This window comes from Passer domesticus, chromosome 19, assembly GCF_036417665.1.
Source record: "Passer domesticus isolate bPasDom1 chromosome 19, bPasDom1.hap1, whole genome shotgun sequence".
Classification (NCBI taxonomy): Eukaryota; Metazoa; Chordata; class Aves; order Passeriformes; family Passeridae; genus Passer; species Passer domesticus.
In genome coordinates, this window is record NC_087492.1 from 3,831,393 (window position 1) to 3,851,646 (window position 20,254).

General features: G+C 45.7%; 1 protein-coding gene across 1 annotated transcript; it reads left to right on the top strand.

Moving 5' to 3' along the window:
- Positions 1 to 992: 992 nt before the first annotated feature.
- BLMH (bleomycin hydrolase) lies at positions 993 to 16,377 on the top strand. Its single transcript, XM_064394489.1, has 12 exons — positions 993 to 1,147; positions 1,520 to 1,717; positions 2,065 to 2,174; positions 2,809 to 2,950; positions 4,177 to 4,265; positions 5,558 to 5,650; positions 9,114 to 9,269; positions 9,776 to 9,934; positions 10,032 to 10,099; positions 10,500 to 10,617; positions 12,276 to 12,345; positions 15,896 to 16,377. The coding sequence occupies exons 1-12, from the start codon at positions 1,135 to 1,137 to the stop codon at positions 16,045 to 16,047; spliced, it is 1,368 nt and encodes a 455-aa protein (XP_064250559.1). The 5' UTR covers positions 993 to 1,134; the 3' UTR covers positions 16,048 to 16,377.
- Positions 16,378 to 20,254: the final 3,877 nt, after the last annotated feature.

Consider the following 20,254-nt stretch of genomic DNA (forward strand, 5'->3'; position numbering starts at 1 on the left):
CCACAGCGCAGGGGGTGACACCGAGCGGACAGAGCTGGGGACAGTGGAATGGGGGTGCTCCAGATGGGTGCCACTCACCCAGGGTGACAGCAGCGCTGCAGAGCCCAGCCTGTGCCCCTGGCACTGACACGAGCTGGTGCCACAAACAGCCCCCAGCACCGACCCTCCTCGGGCGGGGAGGCCACGGACTGCAGGCAGCGTGGAAGGGTCTGGAGCCGGGGCTGTGTGGGGCTGAGGGGTCCCTGTGAGGGGGTGGCAAGAGGGGCTGGTGAGGGGTCCGTGTGAGGGGCTGGTGTGAGCAATCTGTGCGAGGGGTCCCTGTGAGGGGCTGGTGTAAGGGGTCCCTGTGAGGGGATCCCTGTGAGGGGCTGGTGTAAGGGGTCCATGTGAGGGGATCCCTGTGAGGGGTCAGTGTGAGGGGCTGGTGTAAGGGGTCCGTGTGAGGGGATCCCTGTGAGAGGGTTCCTGTGAGGGGTCAGTGTAAGGGGTCCCTGTGAGGGGTCCATGTGAGGGGTCCCTGTGAGGGGTCAGTGTGAGGGGTCAGTGTGAGGGATCCCTGTGAGGGGTCAGTGTGAGGGGCTGGTGTAAGGGGTCCGTGTGAGGGGATCCCTGTGAGAGGGTTCCTGTGAGGGGTCAGTGTAAGGGGTCCCTGTGAGGGGTCCATGTGAGGGGTCCCTGTGAGGGGTCAGTGTGAGGGGTCAGTGTGAGGGATCCCTGTGAGGGGTCCCTATGAAGGGTCCCTGTGAAGGGTCGGTGTAAGGGGTCCCTGTGAGGGGGTCCCTGTGAAGGGTCCCTGTGAGGGGATCCCTGTGAGGGGCCGGTGTAAGGGGTCCATGTGAGGGGTCCATGTGAAGAGGTTGGTGCCAGGGGCCGCCGAGAGGGCTCCGTGTGAGGGGTCGCTGTCAGGGATAGCTGCCAGGCACCAGTGTGAGGTGCCAGAACGACGAGTCTCTGCGAGGGACCGCCCCACCCGCTCCCCCGCACTAAGCGTGTCCCTCGCCTCTCGCCATCCGCCCTCCCGCCGCCGCCGCTCCCCCCCGCGCCCCCGGCCGCGGCCCCGGGCCCCTCTTCCGGCTTCCGGTGCCGGCGCTATAAGAGCCGCTTCCGCCTCGGGATCGTGCTGCCGGTGCCGCCATGAACGCCCGCGGTGAGGGGGGGCCGGGGGTCCGGCCGTGAGGGGTACAGCCGTGCCTCAGCGATGGGGGGCGGCTACCGGAGAGGGGGCGATCTTGACCATGGCGGGGGGAGCTCATCGGTACCTCAGCAGCGGGGCGGAAATTCCCGGGGTGGGGAGGGGGTTACCGGTCCTTACCGCGGGATGTACGCCGCGGGGGGGTGGGAGACTCGCGGATACCTCAGCAATACATCGGGCGGGGGGGGATTACCGGGGGGGAGCGAGGCGTTCCGGGACCTCACCGGGGCTGTGGGCAGGGACGGGAGCCTCGCCGTTACTTACACCGCGGCTCTGTGTGTGTGTGTGTGTGTTCCCCGGCGCTGACCCTGCCCCGCTGTCCCGCAGGGCTGAGCACGGAGAAGGCCGTCGCCTTCACGCGGCGGCTGCGGGCCGAGCCGCAGTTCCTGCTGGCCCAGAACGTGGCCACATGCAACGACCCGCTGGAGGTGTGCCTGCAGCGGCAGGTGGTGCAGGACACGGTGCAGGTGTTCCAGCACGCCGTGCCCGCCGAGGGCAAGCCCGTCACCAACCAGAAGAACTCCGGTAAGGGCGGTCAGGGCTGGGGCTGGCTCCTAACGCTGATTGCGGGCTGCTGCTCCAGAGCCCTTTGTCTGGGCTTCGGGGGAAAGTCGAGTTCCTGCAGCATCCCCCTGAGTTAACAACACACGTTACCCTTTCAGCGTTTGCCTCTTTTCCCTTCTGCGTGGCGTGACTGAGAGATGTGCTTGCAATGAAAGATTTCTGAGCACCTTCAGAGCTTTGTGGCGTTGCTGAAGCCCAGCCAAAGGCTCGAGGCAGAACTGTGTCATGAATCTCGTGGTGAAAGAAATGGCTGTGCAGCTCCTGAGCTCAGGTGTTCCAGTTTAATTCGTGTTCCTTTGATCTCTCAGGGAGATGCTGGATCTTTTCCTGCCTCAACGCAATGCGTCTTCCTTTCATGAAGAAGTACAACATTGAAGAGTTTGAGTTCAGCCAGTCCTATCTCTTTTTCTGGGATAAGGTACAGTCGTGTAGGTTGTTGTAGGATTGCTTATGCAATCAGGTGTTAGTGTTGGGACAGAACTTTTCAGCCTGCATTGTTTTAGCATTATGAGAAGAAGCTTCAAAAGTTCCTTAAAAATGTGTTTTAAATGCAGGTGGTCAAGCAAAGTGGGACTTGAGAAGAAAGTTGTCAAGATGTTGATGTTTTGGAGTAGTAGAATTTTTTTTTCAGGACTTCTGTGTGTTTCAGAAGTTACTTGTTGGTGGTCAGGGGAAATGTGACTGTAGCTCTGAGGTTTCAGTTGTGCTCGTGACCTGATGGGTGAGCTGTGTGCCTGCTTCTCCCCACTATGGGAAATGAAGCAAATCTAGTGCTAGTTTGGGTTAGGCTTCATTGCATAACTTCTGCTCCCCATTTCCTGTTCCCCTATCATCAAGCTGTCTGTGAAGTCACTCCTAAATATTTGCTCTAACAAAGAATTTTACAGGGTAGCCCCTGGAATGCTGGAGGGGAAAATGAGGATTTCATTGGATGAGCAGAAAGTTGCTTCATCTATTCTGTACTTGCAAAGAACTGAATACTCAGCAATTAATTAATGCATAATATATCAGACTTGAAAGGGTTGAGGTTTTTTTTTATCTGTGTGTTTCAGGTTGAGCGTTGTTACTACTTTTTAAATGCCTTTGTGGAAACAGCTCAGAACAAGGAGCCAGTGGAAGGGAGACTGGTGCAGTTCCTGCTCTCCAACCCCACAAATGATGGTGGACAGTGGGATATGCTGGTCAACATTATTGGTGAGAGAACTGCTCACAAGGAGCCCCTGCTGAAACTGCAGCCTGCTTTGGGAAATGGGGAATGGAACAGAATGAAAAATTGAGCTTGAGACCTGGGAATTGGCTAAGGCACATGATGCCATTAACCATTGTATTTTTTTTATGAAAGACTTTTTTGTGGCCAGATGATAAATATTGGGCTTAAATCTTGTCTGGCATCACTTCTGCATAGCCCTGTTGATGATAAAAGCTCAGATGATCAACAAATAATTAGGTAGCCCTGATTTTTAGCTTAATGAAAGGATTCAATCCCCTTTCCCTCCAGTCATCAATTCAACATCATTTATTTCTAGCCATGTACAGTCTTTAGGGCACATGGTGAGGGAGAAGCCCCTGCTGGACCTGGATATGTTTACAAAAAGCAAAACTACTTGGAACTGCAGCCTGAAGTTGGTGTAAAGATCAGTGAGAGGGAATGGATGTGGAATGTGGCACTGCTGGTCTTACAAAGCTCCAGCAGGAACAGGATCCTGCGCTGCTGGAGATACTTAATTACAGCAGCACTTGCTCTCATTTGTGTTGTGAAACAATGTGACACCTTTGTAAATCAACAAGGCAATAATACAAATTTAGAATCACAAAAGGAATTTGTTTCTTTGAAGCCTGGAGGTTCCTTTTTTCCTCATCCCATTGCTGTAAATACTTAATCAGGGCAGAGATTTTGGCTGCTGCTGTTACATCCAGAGCCTTGCATGGTGAGATCTGTGAGTGGTACTCTAACGTAGGAAGCCATGAGCTGCTGCTGGTGTTTTGTAAATGTTGGGGAGGAAAGGAGACTGGGAAGTCAGTTTTAACCTTAGATAATTTACATGGAGGATTCACAGGAGGCCCAGTTCTTTAGAAGGTATTTCAGGAGATGAATTTTAAAGTAATCAAGATTTTTTCATGGTGAACAGGACTTCCTAAAGCACTAATTAATTCAGAACTTTTAATGTTGAGTTAAATAATTCTGAGTAGCCCAGGGATTACATGTTCTGGGATCCTTGTGGAATATGCAGATCAGAGGTCAAAATTCAGCCACAAATTAAAAAGTAAACTTTGGGTACTTGTAACCTTTAAATAAGAGCCTTTCTGTTATAATCTGTGCACAAACCCAAACTCTCTTTATCTTTCATATAGGTATGAGCAGTAGGAGCATCTATTGTGTGAAAAAGCCAATTGTTAACCTCTAGTTTTATTTCTTTTAGAGAAGTATGGTGTTGTCCCCAAGAAATACTTCCCAGAGTCTCACACCACAGAGGCTACCAGAAGGATGAACGAGATCTTGAATCATAAGGTAAAATTGATTTAGATGATAAAACTTAGGGGAGGGGAATGAACCTGCTCCAAATGCTCCTAACCACCTTATCCTTACTGACCAAAGTGTTCAGTGCATCTCAGCAACTTAAATTTATTTATGAGCAGCCTAAAGTCTCAGCAAAGTCTGATGTTAATCTTGAAACGTGGAGCAGGAAGGTGAGGTCATGGAAGATGTCCATTGTCAGGCTTCACTAGTTTCAAAGTACCTTTTGTGATTTTAGTAGCACTTATTCTTAATCCTCAGATTTTCAAAGATTTCTTGACATGTGGCTGCTAAAATCTGTTTCTGCAAAACCAGCACATGGTATCTAAGTGTCTCTTTCCCACCCTTTCAGTATCTCATCTCCCTGTGTGCCAAGGCTTCTAGAAATGACTGCCAAATGTGGTGAAAAAGATGGAGGGGAAAAAAAAGTATTTTAAAAACACTGCATGTTAAAAATCAGCTTTCAGTATAGAAGTGCACAGCTTTGTCTGAAGGAAGGTGTTAACTCACTCCCTGAACTGCAGAAATGAATTAGCCTGGGAAGAGGCTGGTGTAGGTAGCTAGATGAAAAAGGCAATTAAAACATTTTTTACAGTTTGCTACATTTTTTCCAGTTCATATGCTGCATACTCAGGGAGAACTGCCTGCTGAAATCCACATAAAAAATGCAAAATACGTGGTGGAATGAGCTTGGACATTTTAAATGTTGTTAATGTTGTTCTAATCCTGAGCATGGCAAAGCAGCTGGTCCCGAGGGAGCCCCATCACCATTCCTGCCCTTATGGATGGTGACACTAATGGCAAGCTTGTGCTGCTCTGACTGCAGCTGTGCATGCAGTGGGGAAATGCCCCTTTTCATCAGCCAAGAGATCAATTATGCATTAGAATTGCAAAATAAATGTGACAGTGTGAAGAAAGTGTGTTCTGTGAGTCACAGACGTGCTGGTGTGTGTGGATGTTGTGGCATCACTTATGGGACTGAGGGAAATCAAGCTTTAAGAGCTTAATGGCTGCAAGCTTCACATCAGTGATTGCAAATGGTAATTGAATTGTGACTATTTGTTAATTTTTTGGTTGTATTTTACTTCAACAGCATTCAATTATCTTGTTATTTTGTAATGAATTAATCTCTAATGACACTTCTGAAAGGTATTTTCATACATGTTGTGTATGAAAATAACATACATGTAAAATAGGTGCTGGAAACAAGCAGATGGGAAGTCCTGAAAAGGATCAGGTGACACCTTTCACACCCTTTATAACAAAGTGATTTTCTCTTTAAACAGATGAGAGAATACTGTTTGAGGCTAAGAAATATGGTGGAAAGTGGAGGAAGCAAAGGAGAAATTTGTGCTGCCATGGACATGATGATAGAAGAGGTAAATAAACTGGTGTGATATGAATCTTGGAACACAGGGCTGGAATGGGTGAGATTCCTTACTTTTGTTGTGTAGCTGTTGGATCAGCCAAAACAAGTGCCTCTTGTTGCTTAACAAAATGTTCTTGGAGCTGTTCAAGTGAATTCGTTTTGCAGTGGTTTGTTTCTTACTTAATTTTGAGTTTTTCTAATCCTTCCAGACAAATATTTTGAATCCATAGGTTTCAGAATAATATTTTACAGCCATCTGCCCCTTGCTGTAGGAAAAGCAGCATTTTGTCCCTTGAGAGATCAAAAGAGTGGCCTGTCAGGCTCTTAGAAATAACAGGAAAGGTTGAAATTTGCATTCTGATGGCTTTGAATGCAAATCTTGTAGCACAAGTGTTGTGCAAGGATTCCCCACAAGAGAGCAGAAAAGAACCACAAAAGGGAGGTGCCTGCACAGGGCTGAGCCCAGCCGAGGGCTCGTCCTGGGGGCAGCAGAGGAATGAATTGCAGCGTGGTTTTGGCTGTGAACTGACTCCACTGTCAGTGTCTGCAGTGCCTGAACCTCCTCCTGCTCACACAAACCCACATCATTTATCTCATTCTGTGCTGCTCATACTCGGATTCTTAAACTGCCAAAAATAGCTTCAACTTGGGGCTGTTCTAGTGTGACTGAGTCCATGCACTTTAAAAAAGTATGTATTTAATTTATTTCTCAAACATACAATGCCAAGTGACCCAGTGGTTAAATGTATGTCTTTAGATGAATCAAGAAGTCAAGTGTTTTGGTGTTGTGTGTTAGCTTTTTCTGCAATCCACTGAACATCACTGTTAGGCAGACCCTACCTTGGGCTATCTCTGTAGAGCTTTAGTTCCATATTAATGTGTTGGTTTGGGTTTTGGAAATTCATTTTCACACTTCATGTAAAATTCTGTAGCTTCTTTTAATCTAATTTTAAGGTTAGGGTAAAAGAAGAAAACTGATCTGTGTTCCTTGGGTATCATCAAAACTGTTGTGAAATTGCCTTAAGAATGCTGTGCTTTGAGCCTACCCCAGAATGTTGCCAATCTGCACTTAGTTCAAAGGTGAATTAATGTAATTTACATGCAGTGTGTGTCCAAAAGCCCTTGGGGGATTCTTCAGCAAACATCAAAAGCTTCCTAGAGATGGTCATTCTTAGGGCAGGGACAAAGAGTTCACTGCTAAATGTTTCTCATTTATTTAGAGCTTCTTGCCCTCTGACCAGAGATCCTGGAGCCGACATGAAAGGTTCTGAACCGATTGCAGTTTGTCTGTTCTGTAAATGGTTGTGCTTAATTCTCTGAGGCTAACAAGGCATTTTTTCTGCAGTAGTGAAGGTGGTTTGCATGTGTTTAGCTGTGTATGAGTGGTGTTGCCTCTGTATTTGTGTGGCAAAGCAGAGCTTGGTTTTGTTTTGGGAGGTTCTATTTGCGTAGCAAATCTTGGTTTAGTCCTGCTGGGAGCAGCACTCAGCTGAAATGGGGCAATTGCTGTGGAACATGGGATTAAATATTCACTCCAGAACTGTATAAACATTCTTATCAAACCGGTGCACAGCGGGTCAGCAGCTGAAATCAGTGCAGTTCATGAGATTTTTCATTCTCTGCTGTTCTCTTTGGAGACTCTTCCTTATCAGGAGTGTCCTCCTTTCCCCCTCCTCATTTGTTTTGGGGTTTAGCCCAAGCCACTCTATCTTTGCCTTATCTTGTTTCTAGTTGTCACTAGGGCAATGCAAGTCACCTTTTAGTTTAAATATGCTTATTTTATTTATTGGTAGAGGAAGCTTGTGAGATATGAAGAGAGGGCCTATGTTGGGTGTGGTAGCAAAACAATTGAGGGAGGCCATTCCAGGCTGCAGTGCCTCTGTTCACTGGAGTTTTCTGTCTCCATCATTTTCCTTCCTCTGGCTGGAGCCCATTTGGTTGCTGCTCTCCTTTTATGCATTTTTCTTGCTTATTTTGTGTTCATGCCTCATCTCTCAGTGCTTGTGGTTATCTGAGGTAATGTGGGTGTAGCCACAGCAAATGGTACCTTTTGTGCAGTCTGTGCAAAATTAAATATTTATAGTAGTTCAGGGGTTTATATTTGCTCTTTACCATATTTATTGAGAAATGTGTGAGTTCCTGCAGTAGAAGCCTTATGCCCACACCCTTGTTTCAACCCGTAATTAATCTTTTCACTTGTTTTCTTAAATTGCTCAGAGCAAGAACACCTTTATTTAGCAGGAGCATTGCACTGCTTTTGCAGCCAGCACAAAGAGCACATCAACATACAGCCAGTTCTTATGGATCAGCTGCAGAAAGAGTTAAATCAGCTTTGGAAAGGTGTTGTGTCTATTCTGCTGTGTAAGAGCAAAGACTGCCAGGCTGGGAAGGCTGGCACAGACCACAGGAGCTGGATCCCAGAGCAGAAGGTGCAGCTGAGATTTGACTCCCTTTCCTCTTATTTAGAATAACCTGATGGATCCTTGCAAGGAAGAGACTTGTGCTCAGGACATGGACAGAGCTGAAGATCAGTGTCAGCTGAAATAAAACAGATTCAAACCTGTTTAACTGTGATCAAATTCCCTGTCCCCAGAGCACCTGTGGCACCTCCTGCTCTGTATCTTCACAGACACTTGTGTGGTTACACTGCCAGTGTTGGCACATTTTCTGATAAGCCCTGTGAGAAAGTACAGTAGTGGTTCTGAAGTGCAGCTTTATATTCTGATTTACAGGGAGACTGATGACTTGAAATCTGGTCAACTTTTTGTGCTAAAAATCCAAAAATAGCTGCCAGCTGCAAAGGATGTCACAGGCAGGGAAATGGAATTAAATTGCATAACCTGCCAGCTCAGGCCTAAACAGATCTTGTTAAATGTATTAAAAGAGATGAGATTATTCTGGAGTTTTGAGAAGAAGCAAAGGCCCATCTTTGAAATCCAAATGAACATTACAGTAGAAAATGAATTAGTACAGGGGAAACACTGGGATAAAATGTCCACATGAAAAGGTCTGGTTTGTCTCTCCATGGGGTTCTGGTGGAACAGGTGATGCTGAATGATCAAGCCTTTAAGAATCAATTTGCTCAAGTTTCTCTGGCAGTGTAGGAGGAGCTTCAGAATTCCTTTAGACATGTTGTAACAAGGCTGGGAAGTGCCCTGTTTTTTGCTTTGGGCTGCTGCATTCCTAGGATAACCTGGAATCAGTAAGCCTCTGTTTTGCCTGGTGGTTTGCCTGAGAACATGGAGTGTGAGGGTGGAGAAAGCGTTGATTTTCCTGAGGCCTTTCAGGCTGGTTTTGAGCTGCTGAAACACCAAGATTTCAGGGGCTGAATGCAGATAATTGATGTGTGTGCGTGCGCTCCGTTAAGATCTCATTTCTCACATGGAGGAATCCCTGCTCCGGTGGCATTGCTGTGGTAGGAGAGGCACAGCTGCATGTTCCAGCAGGCTCACAGCTGTTTGCTTCTCCTGCAGGTATTCAGAATAGTGAGCACTTGCCTGGGCAGCCCTCCCGAGACTTTCTGCTGGGAGTTCCGGGATAAGGAGAAGAACTACCACAAGTACGGCCCCATGACCCCGGTGCAGTTCTACAACGAGCATGTGAAGCCTTACTTCAACATGGAGGACAAGGTTGGGGATGCTGAAAACTTTCCAGGGCCTCCTTTTTTGCTGCTAAGCCATTTATTTTCCACTGTTTCCAGTGTGTGTCCCCCCTGTAGCTGCAGCAGCTGGGATGGGCACTGCTTGCCCAAGTCAGTGTGTTTATTCTCCCTGTTGTGCTGTTTGTGCTCTACCCTTCAATTATCTGGGATCTTGTGTTGCAGTCCACGATGGTTTTGTAATGATAAAATATGCAATGATCTAATCAGTTGTAATAGGTCATAAGGCAGACATTAGAGAAGGAATATCACGCAGAGCTGCTCTGCCACAGTTACGAGGTGAACTTGGGAAACACAGCAAAAAAAACCTCAACAAACACAACCTTAAGAAACCTCTTATTTCAGCCAAGTGGCTCGTTTGCTAATGGGGCAGACAGCTGGCTGGGACAAAAGCCATTCCCGAAATCCTTCTAGATTCAGTCTTCAAGGATTTTAGTTATGTTGCACCCTATTTTATGACATATGGTTTTTTGGCAGATTTGTCTAGTGAATGATCCTCGACCCCAGAATCCCTACAACAGGCTCTACACAGTGGAGTACCTTGGCAACATGGCTGGAGGGAGGAAAACTCTCTACAACAACCAGCCTGTGGAGGTCCTGAAGAAGTTGGCTGCAGCATCTATTAAGGATGGCGAGGTGGGTTTGGTTTCTCTTTGTGGATGGCACAGTGCAGCCCGTGCCACGTAAAACTCCTGGGATTTGGCCCAGCCATGACCCTTCCTTCTCTTTGCAGGCTGTGTGGTTTGGCTGTGATGTGGCAAAGCACTTCTATGGCAAGCTGGGAATCAATGACCTGAATATGTGAGTAGAGAATCAACCCAGACTGTCATTTGGGATACTCAGTGCGGACATGAACAGTTCTTTAGTCCTTTCTACATACATTGGATTTTATACCCCAAAAGAGTATATTTAAGTAATTCAGCAGCAGAAGAATTTTTTTTACTTGTTAATTTAATCTGAATCCTTCAAAGATGCACTATGAGTAGTTGTTAAATATTTTTACTTATTTAAATGTCTAATACATGGTGAGAGAAACTCCTAAAGGGCTCAGGGTTTTGCATTTATTCTGACATTAAAATTGGTTGAACTTGTGAACTGGCCTGTGCAGTGGCTCCTGGCACAGGGCAGTCTCCTGATTCTCTGACTTAGGATGCAGGGAGATTTCTGACTTTCTCATGTGGCTTATGTGTCTTTCTGCTAGATTTAATCATGAGCTGGTGTTTGGTGTCTCCGTCAAGAACATGAACAAAGCAGAACGATTGATCTTTGGGGAATCCCTGATGACCCATGCCATGGTCCTGACAGCTGTCACTGAGAAGGTAGAGTCTCTCTCCTGGAGTTCTGGTGCTGGCAGGGATGTGTTGGAATATCCTGGGAGCTTCTTTGTGTCCTGGGCTCACTCAGAGTGTGCCACAACCCCGTGGTGCACAAGGCCTGGTTGTTTATTCCCTTTGTGTCTGAGTGTTCAGAGCTATAAATATTTAACAAGGAGGGAAGAATTTTAGACTTGTCAAAGGACTTCTTTCCTTTTACAAACTTGGATTGGACAATCACTGCATGGCCAGCCCAGTCTGGTTTAGAGCCTGAAGCTCCTGTTAAAATGCTGCCAGGAGGCACTTTGCAGCAGGGTTAACCCCTGCAGCTCCCTGGCATGTGATCTCTGACCTCTAATTAGGGAAGGGAAATGGTGTCCAGCTCAGCTCTGTGGCAAACAGCAGGCTGAGATGAATCCACAGCTAGATCTGCTCCTGGCACCATAACAAAGCACCTAAGGAAGTCAAAAGCAGCATACAAAAACTTACAACTCGGGGTTATCTGCAAAGTTGATGTTTCCATTTATTTCCAGAAGCTGTCATTATTAAAGTTTCTTTGAAGTGATCTCTTCCTGTCCAGCTTGACCTTGGCTTGAGAAATAACAGCTTGCATAGCACTGAACAAGTTTGCCTGAGCTGTGGAGTTTTGAGACTTGAGATGGAACTGCTGAGTCATAAGAATGTTCCAAGTTACTTTTTACAGCTCAGTATAATTTTTCCTGTTTTCTGCATTCTGAGCTCTTAACGCTTCCATTGTGTATCAGATTGCACAAATACTCCTGTAAATATCTAACTGAAAAACAAGGAAAACTTCGTAGTTGGTACTTAAAAACCTTAAACTGAAGGTGCTTTGTGAAACTGAGTTGTAAAATACAATATTTTGGATTTACTTGTTTTTTTATAAAAAGGCTTTGAAGATTTTAAAAAAAATCATATTATAATTTTACGACATGAGTAATTGATGTGGGTTAAATGCACCTTTTGGTTAAAAAGTTACTGTACATAACTGCTCTTCCCAATTGTTCTCTAAGAGCATCCAGAGTTGACATCCTTGGTCTGGGAGCTCTCGAGTGTCCCATCTTAAGAACTGTTCTCTTTTTTCAAGGGAGTATAGAAGCATTACAACAGTAATACATTCAATATTAAAAATGGATTTATGAGGTGATTTTCAGGTTAGTTTTTTGTATTAAAATATTTTAATTGCACAGCACCAGACTTGGAGCTGTGTCCCTCAGCTGGATTCTTCAAGGGTTTGCACTTGCTCTTACCAATGCTGGTCTGAATTCTGACAGTTCCTTCTTCCTTTCCTCTGATTCCCAGTTCAGGCAAGTTGTGCATCCTGTGTTTAATTTCCCTCACTCCCTGATGGGGGACAGGGACAGCAGCTTAAATTCTGTCAGTCAGTTAAGTCCAAACTAGAATTTAGTTAAATTTTGACTGCCTGATGAAATCAATATTGATTGCAGACTCTCTTCACCACATTTTATCTAAGTAGGTAGATGAGTATTTTATAAAATGGAATTTCTCCAGCCATTAGCAAGAAACCATTGGGACTGTGAGGAGTGGAGCTCTGTGTGTTCCTGGTGCTGGATTTGGATGTGAGGGGGTTGCCTGCTCAGCTGTGGCCTCTCCTTCACCACTGTCATGGGCTTGTTTTGGCACAGGATGGGCAAGAAGATGCCTTTGAAAAATGGAGAGTGGAAAACTCCTGGGGTGAAGACCGTGGCAATAAAGGTAATTTATAGTCATGAGAGCAGGAAGCTGAATGTTTGGAAATAAGGATGTGGCAAGGACAACCAGGCAGCTTTTCCTACGTGGAGTGGAGGAGAACTCCATGATTTTTATTATCTCCTGAGTGAGAAAGGCCAGATGTGGGCTCAGCCACGGCACAGCCTCAGTGGTGAGTGTGCCAGGCCAGACTCTGTCCCCAGGAATAAGTCACTGCTGGCCACATTTTTCTGCTGCACATTAATCCCAAATGTTGTGCTTGTAAGATTTGGTGTGGCAGAACTTTCCCAGGATGTCTTGGTTTTCTTCTGGGAATAGACTATTTTTGGAGAACTCTGTTTTAGGATGTGGTCTTATTTATAAGCTTTTCAATAACATGAACAACTCAGAGGAAAACATAGAATATTCTTGGAAGTGTGTTAATTTATCTTGTGCCCTCTTGGTCTTGCAGTAGTTTCTGTTCTGAGTTAACTGTATCCATTCACAGCAATGAAAATCTTCAAACTTGACAAACCAATGAAACTGTTGATGTTGAGCCTTCAAGGCTCAGCAATGACAGCAGTGAAATGTTCTTTGGAATGTTGGATTAATTAAAGAAGCCAGATCAATGCTGAGGTAACATCAGTGGCACAGGGCAGCAGCTGAGCCCTGACACTGCTACAAGTGGTGCCTGCTGGGACTGAGCTGTGGCACTGGGGTGCTGCAGCACCCAAATCCACACTCACCTCTCAGGAGAGAGGTCCAGAGCTGTGTAAGAGGAGCTTTGAAATAAAACAGGAGGCCAGAGAGACTTGAGCAAACCCTGCCCTGTCTTGTCCCCATGGCATCTGTGTGGGCTTTGCAGGGTGAGTCACTGTCCCTTATCTGCCTGGTACCAGGGGACACCCTGGTCTCTGGAAAATCTTGCTCCCTGACTGGGCTTTGTTTTGTTCTGGGAGTTCCCTGGAAAAGACAAGAAATCCCATCAGAATTGGGAAGCTTGCCTCTATTTCAGACTGGGTTTTTTTCAGGGAGCTGAATGCCTGAATGATTTTCTTGGGTATGACCAAATGAGCTGTTCTGGGGCAAAAGGCAGTGGGACATGTCCTCCAGGGCTCCTTCCCTGGAGGGAACCCTGGGGGAGGTAACTGAGGGTCACAGAACCATGTAGGATGGAAAAACCCTTTTAAGGTCCAAAAGAGTCCAACTGTCCACCCAGCACTGCCAAGTCCCCACTGCACCATGGTCCCCAAATGTCACATCTACACATTTAAATCCCTTCAGGGACTGTGACTCAACCTGATGGGGTTTCTTCTCCTTCCTGCCCTGATTTTCCACTGCAGTGTCCAGCAGTAGCTGTGTAGGAGGGTGAGGACTCAGAGTTTGCCTGAGCTGTCTTGCAGTGGAGTCTGTGTCTCACTGTGATAAGAGTTAAGATTTTTATCTTATCTGCCTTGTTAAGGAATTGGGAAGCTGTGCTTGGGTAAGTCCAGCACAAGAAACCAGAGTCCACATCAGTGAAGAGCCAGCCAAGAATGATGCTAACCTTGGCACATCCCAGCTGGGTGTGGGATAGGAGTGAGCCCCAGCTCCCAGGATTTCTTGGACAGGGTGACCAAGGGTCCAGCCTGCAACAGAGCACCAGGGACTGCATTGAGCCATTAAACAATGAGCAAAGAAATGACTTTTTTTGTGAGGAAAGAGCAGGCTTTTTTCATGTGGGGTTCCCTCTTTTTCCAGGGTGCCAGGTGCCACCTGTTTCCCCTGACAGGAATGGTGCAAGACTGGAAAGATTTGGTTTGGGAATAGCTGGTTTGGGAATTATGGGATGGAGTCAATTTTATATTCACACTCCAGAGTGGGCAGAACTGAAATCTTGTGCCTTGTCCTGGAGAAAGGGAACCCCTGTGAACCAGCCCAGCTTTGCCTCTCCTAAATATTTAGTAATTACATTTATATCTGTTATATAAGTGTTTCTGGATCCCTGTGTGTTTTTCCTCGAGGAATGAACACAGCTGCTGACAAACATTGCTTGTTTTCTGAGGTAAAAAAAGCCACTTCCCAATCAAATATTTCCTTTCTGTTTCATTGGCTCTTTTTCAGCCACACAGGCAAATTTAATTATTCTGAGTAGTCTTTTGTTCTGCAGACACACAGGACGTTTTTACCTAACTTTGAACCCAGCTTATCCCATCGGATATCTTTTTTTAAAAACAAGGAAGAGGGGAGTACTAAATCACACTATGGAGAGGGGTCCATCTGCTTGTTTTGGCATGAAAGGAGCTTTTTTAGGATGCATCTCCAGCTAGAAGTCAGCTCCCTTTGGGCTTTTCCTGTCTTGTATTGGCTGTTGCTCTCCTGCCTGAGGGCATTTCAAGGATTTAACTGTAGGCACCCTGTGTCTGTCTGTGCATCCCTCATCCCAAAAGTGCCCTGGGACTGTTTGTTTGCTCTCCCTGGGCAGGAGTTACAGCACAGGCACAGTGTGGCTCCTCCAGGACCCTCTGGGGAGGCGTCCCAGGTGTGTGTGGGATGTGTGTGGGTCTGCAGTGCCCTGGCCCCCCCAGGCCTGGGGTATTTGCATGTTCTGGAGTCGTGCTCGGCGCTTCCTCCCCGCTCAGACGCCGCGATCCCAATCGGCTCCCAGGGACAGGATGTCAGAGGCAGAGCTCATTAATCCTCTCGGGGTGCAATTACTTGTTGGCTCTTGGGAGTGAGAGGTTTTTGTGTGTCCCAAGAACTCATATCCTGAAGAGAGGATAATCAAGGCAGCTCCCTTTGGCAGTGTTTCCAAAATGGCTTCTAGCTCGGGTTACAGTTGATAGGGGTTTTAATTTATGGGATTATCTGATCTCTTGCTTTAGAAACAAGATGGTGGAGATAGATGCATTTATTGTCCATATTCTTTGGACATTTTCTTGTTTCATTTGATTGTGTGATGATACAATATAAGGACACGAGGAACTTTATTACATAAAGCCTTCTCATCTCTCTCCTAAATGCTTCCTTTCTCACAGCCACTCTTACTCCCATTTCACCTGGAATACCTCGTTTCCAGTGGTAGCTCTGCTAAAACCTCTGAAGTGACTTCCCTCACTCCCAGTTCAAGGGGTGTTCACTGCCATTTTCATATTAAGGGAGACAATGAGGATTTGTGATTTAAATGGCTTTGAGGAAAGCAGTGGCTGCCTCTTACTGCAAAAACTAAACCAAGAATGTTTTCTTAGAACAGCTTGATATTCACCTGAAAAGTTCTAAAGCCTCAAATAGATTAAAATGTTACATTCTGTCTTAAAGGCTTTGCAATTCCCTTGAATATTCTCAATGCCCATTTTAACAGAGCAAACATAAATTATGGATGTTCTGGCTCTTGTTTTTCCTGGTGGGCTTCTTGCCTGACCTTTCAGTGCACACACAGAGTACATCCTGTATGTTAACTTCCTCGAGATATTTTTTGCTGTGTTCTGAGAGATAACCAGCATGACCAGGCCCTGTGCAATGCACCCCTCACAGGTGAGGCCTGTCTGTGGCTGCCTTCCTGCAGTGGCTCAGTGCTGTGGTGCTCTTTTCCCCCCAGGTTACCTGATCATGACCGATGACTGGTTCTCCGAGTACGTCTACGAGGTGGTGGTGGACAAGAAGCACGTGCCCGAGGAGATCCTGGCCGTGATGCAGCAGGAGCCCATCGTGCTGCCAGCCTGGGACCCCATGGGGGCTTTGGCCAAGTGAAGCACGGAGCATTTGCCTCCCCATGGCCATCAGAAGTAGCTGCAATAGAGAATTCCAGCAGTTGGAAGCCATAGCCAAACGATAACGAGACCGAGCCCTCGGCCTGGTCCCTGTTCCTGAAATGTAAGTTAGGGATCCTTGGGAAATAGCGCTTCACTGGTGCCAGCTCTCAGACAGGCTGCTCCACAACTCAAAAGGGAAAAGGAAAACAAACCTCAGAATGAAAGCAGATGATAAGTGCTGTCAATGGCAGTTTGATTTTACCTTAAATTTTTAATGCGAATCAGCGTAGTAATGTAGTAAAATTATCTTGACTGATGCTTTCCCTAGAAAAAATGGGCATTAAAGGCCCTTTAGAATTAATAGTTAGGTGATTGCTAGAGCAAACATATTGAGATAATTAACAAATTATGGTCTGGCTTGTCCTATAAAAGAGCTCCTCAAATAAATTTTATATATTTACAGTTTTAGTTTTGCTCAAGTTTTGAGGGGACATATGAATTGAAACTGCTAAAAATGACCTTTAGAAAATTTTCTCTTCTAGCAGAATTGGGGAAGGGGAATGGTTTCCTTGAGGTATCCAGTTCCACTTGGTTTTATTCTTCCATTATTGAGCTGGGACTGGATAACCCCCCCAGGGGCCAGTGCTATGTCTGTGTGCACAGGAGCGCTATTTTTCAGTTATTTTAGCAAGAACAACCATAAATATGTTCACAGGTGGAGTTAGTGTCATGCTCAACAGAAAAACCAACGTTTTAATTGCTGCATTTTATTTGGTTGTTTTAAAAAACAAGATGGTGCTATGAAGCTTTTGAATAAACACTTTCTAAAGTGACTGGGACAGTTCTGGTTTCTTTTTTTAAAGAGGTGCGTGGAGCTGATGGAATGGGAAGATGTTGGTGAGCTGCAGTGAGGGTGTGGTGTGTCCATCACAGACCTGCTGCAGAAATGGGCACAGAAATGTCAGAAATGGGCACAGAAATGTCAGAAATGGCACTGGTGGAGCTGATCCTCCTTTGGGCAGGGGGCTGCAGCAGATGATCCTCCAGGGACCCTTTTGGGGTCTCGTGCACACTCTCCACTTTGTGCTGTCACTGGAGTGAAGGCAAGCAAGGAGTTCTTGTACTCCCTGGTGGCTCTGACACAGAGCCAGATCTCTTGGAAAGCTGTGCTGTGCACAATATTTTCGTTATGACTAATGCATGGGTTGTTTTGGGGGCTTTTTCCTCCCCCAAAAGGTCAGCAATTTTAGTCCTTCAAGATCTTTCTACTTATGACTTTAACACCAGTTCTTCTGTTTCCTCTGTGCTATCTATGAGTATGATATCAAACAAAGAGAACTAACTTTTTCTCCAGAGTTTAACTGACATTTTTGTTGCTGGTGGTAGCACTGATGAGGATTGAGCTTGATAAACTCAAAGCTGACTCCAAGCCAGTTTTTGTTGGTTTCAGTATTTTAAAGTATTGTCCAGCCTGTGCTTATCTCCCCAGTTCTTGCCCAGATATTTCCCTGTACACTTTATACAATAGCACTGTGGTTTTTTTCCTTTCCTTCAAATAAGCCCAGAAAATCCACATGGCTGAAACGTGTTATGGGGAACGAAGCCAATCTGGCAGCAGCACTTCTGCCTTCATGCCCTGCAATTTTATAACTTCTTTCCATGGTGGAATTGGGAAGGGAAGGAGGAAATGCAGATGCCAAAGTGAGAGCTGTGGTTTTTCCTCTGGGGGCAGTTGAACAAAGTATTTTGAGGTTTGTGCTGGTGCCAAGAAGTCAAGGATATTCCTCTGCCTGGGGGAGGACAGCCATGAAAACCTTGTATGGATTGGTGCCTGCAGGCTCTTGTTATCCATAAACCCTTGCAGGTGGCTGTTTTGAAGCTGTAGTTTGAAATGTGGGTGAAATGATTGCCCATGAACTGATTCCCTGCTGATGTGGCTTTCACGGGGTCACTGCCCTTTTGCCCTGAGGGAGAGCTCTGATGAGATCAGCAGCCCTGAGATAAGCTTGAGACAGCAGAGTGGTGATGGAGCTGCCTGTGCTCCCTCCTGAGCCTGAGGAATCCTCAGGGTCCTGCACAGCTGGATCCAAACACAGCTGGATCCAAGCACAGCCTCAGGCTCTCCCCAGGTGTGTGGGAGAGACTTCACAGCCAGGGATTGTTCCCGAGGAATTGTTCATTCTCCTGAGGGTGTGCTGGAGGAACAAGCCACTTAACCCCTGTCAGTTCACAGGAGATGGTTCAGAGAGGATAAAAAATTAAACTTTCCAAGGGATGGAATGGAAATAATGTGGGAATAAGCCTGGCTTGCTGCTTTGTTGTCACTCAGCAAAGAAAGATCTGTGAGCTGTAAATCCAGACTGAAAAGGTTAACATAGAACTGCTAAAAAGATGCTTTGGTCAGAATAAAAACAATTGGTTAGGGAAAAAAAAAAAAAACAAAACCAAACAATTAGTGCCCATTGTATTTCAATGCTGATTCCTTCCTTAGTTTACACACACACACACACACACACATATATGTGTATATATATATATATCCTTTGCAAAGCTTGATCTTGCTGAGGAACCAGCTGACTTAACAGTTTCCTTTTCCAGTTTGTCAACAAAACCATGCAGTTTTCATGTGAGAATTCAAGGACAGTTCCCCTGACAGGTGACAAATATTGACAGATAATGTTATGAAAGTCAACTCTCTCAGATTTAATCGAGTGGCAGAAAATAACAACAATTCCTGATGAAGGAACTGAGGAGAGGTTATGTGTAGTGGTGGTTTGTGGGTTCTAGGAATCAGATTTCCCCACTGGAATGTGCTCTTAAAGAAGTTGTAGTGGAAATAACAAAACCTCTCCAAAACTCATCCAACTGCCAGATGTGCATCCCAGCAGTGTGGAGAATAGCAGGGAAGAGCAATCAGAATTTCTTTTATCCCAAAGCCAATTGTAATATCTTCTAAATGTAGTCTGATTGCTAACTAAGGAAAGATGGGAACAAACAAATATTGCAGGATTTGTTTGCTCTGTGTTATTTGGAAAATTGCTCCAACCCTTTTATTGGCAGTGAATCAGAGCCACTTGCAGAGCCATTGCTGATCTCACAGTACAGTTGGTACTACTTTTATGAGGTCATTTGGGTGATGATTCCCATCCTTGTGCTGGAATCTGCAGCTGCTTTATCTGTCTCTTGTATAAAGTCCATTTTCTTTGTCTTTTTTTTTTTTTTTCATACTTCCCCTAAATCATCAGAATTTCACCCACCAATGCCCAGATTTCATGAGATTCTGGAGCTGGCTCAGTTACAGCCCCTGAAAGTTTTTCACTCATGAGATAAATAAGGTGTTGCAAGGTTAAGGTGTTTTGCCTGAAATCTCCAGTCTGTTATTTCTATTATGTCCCAAAGGCTCCAGACTGTTTGGCAAGAAATTCAAAATGAAAAAACCCACACAGCAAAACTAAACCAAATAACTGCTGCAGAAGATAATGAAAAAAACACCTGAACCAAAAGGCCTGGATAAAGCATAAAAGAACCTACTCCAAGCAGAGACTGAGATGGAGAAAAACCTCAAAGGTCTCAATCCCTCTAAAATTTTTTAAAACCGAAGGTATAATTATGTAATGAGCAGAAGGGCTTCCAGTAGAGAGAATTTATTTCTCGTAAGAGATAGAAAAAGTGAGTTTGGAAAATCCCTTCCAGTGTCCCAGCAGTGGAAAGTAAAGTTGCTAGGAAAGTAAAGGTGCAGATTCCTTGTGGCACCCATCCTCCCAAGAAACAAAAATGCTCTCTGCAGAGCCTGGGGTCTGACCCACAGCTGGATATTTGCACATTAAACACTGCTGCGACCTCCAGGAAGGTTTGGTGGGTGAGGAACGGCAGGATCTGTCTGGAATAGGACAAAACAGAGGGAAGGTGGTGGAGGAATATCACAGGCAAGGACTGGGGGGTTCCTGCCTGCAGCCAAGGGGAGGTGAGCACCAATCCTGATTATTTTGGAAAGCAGGGAAATCCAGCCCAGCAGAGGAGGTGAGTATTGCTGTTTGCACGAAAAGATCAATGAACTTCTACAGCAAGTGAAGGGAAAAAGCTCAATTTGATGAAATGCCCCCAAGATAATGGGAAACAAAGCTGATTTCAGTGCGTCCCTCGTGTGGAGCTGCAGTGCCCGAGCTCTCCTTGAGATGGTGCAGGAGCCTCGCCCAGGGACAGCA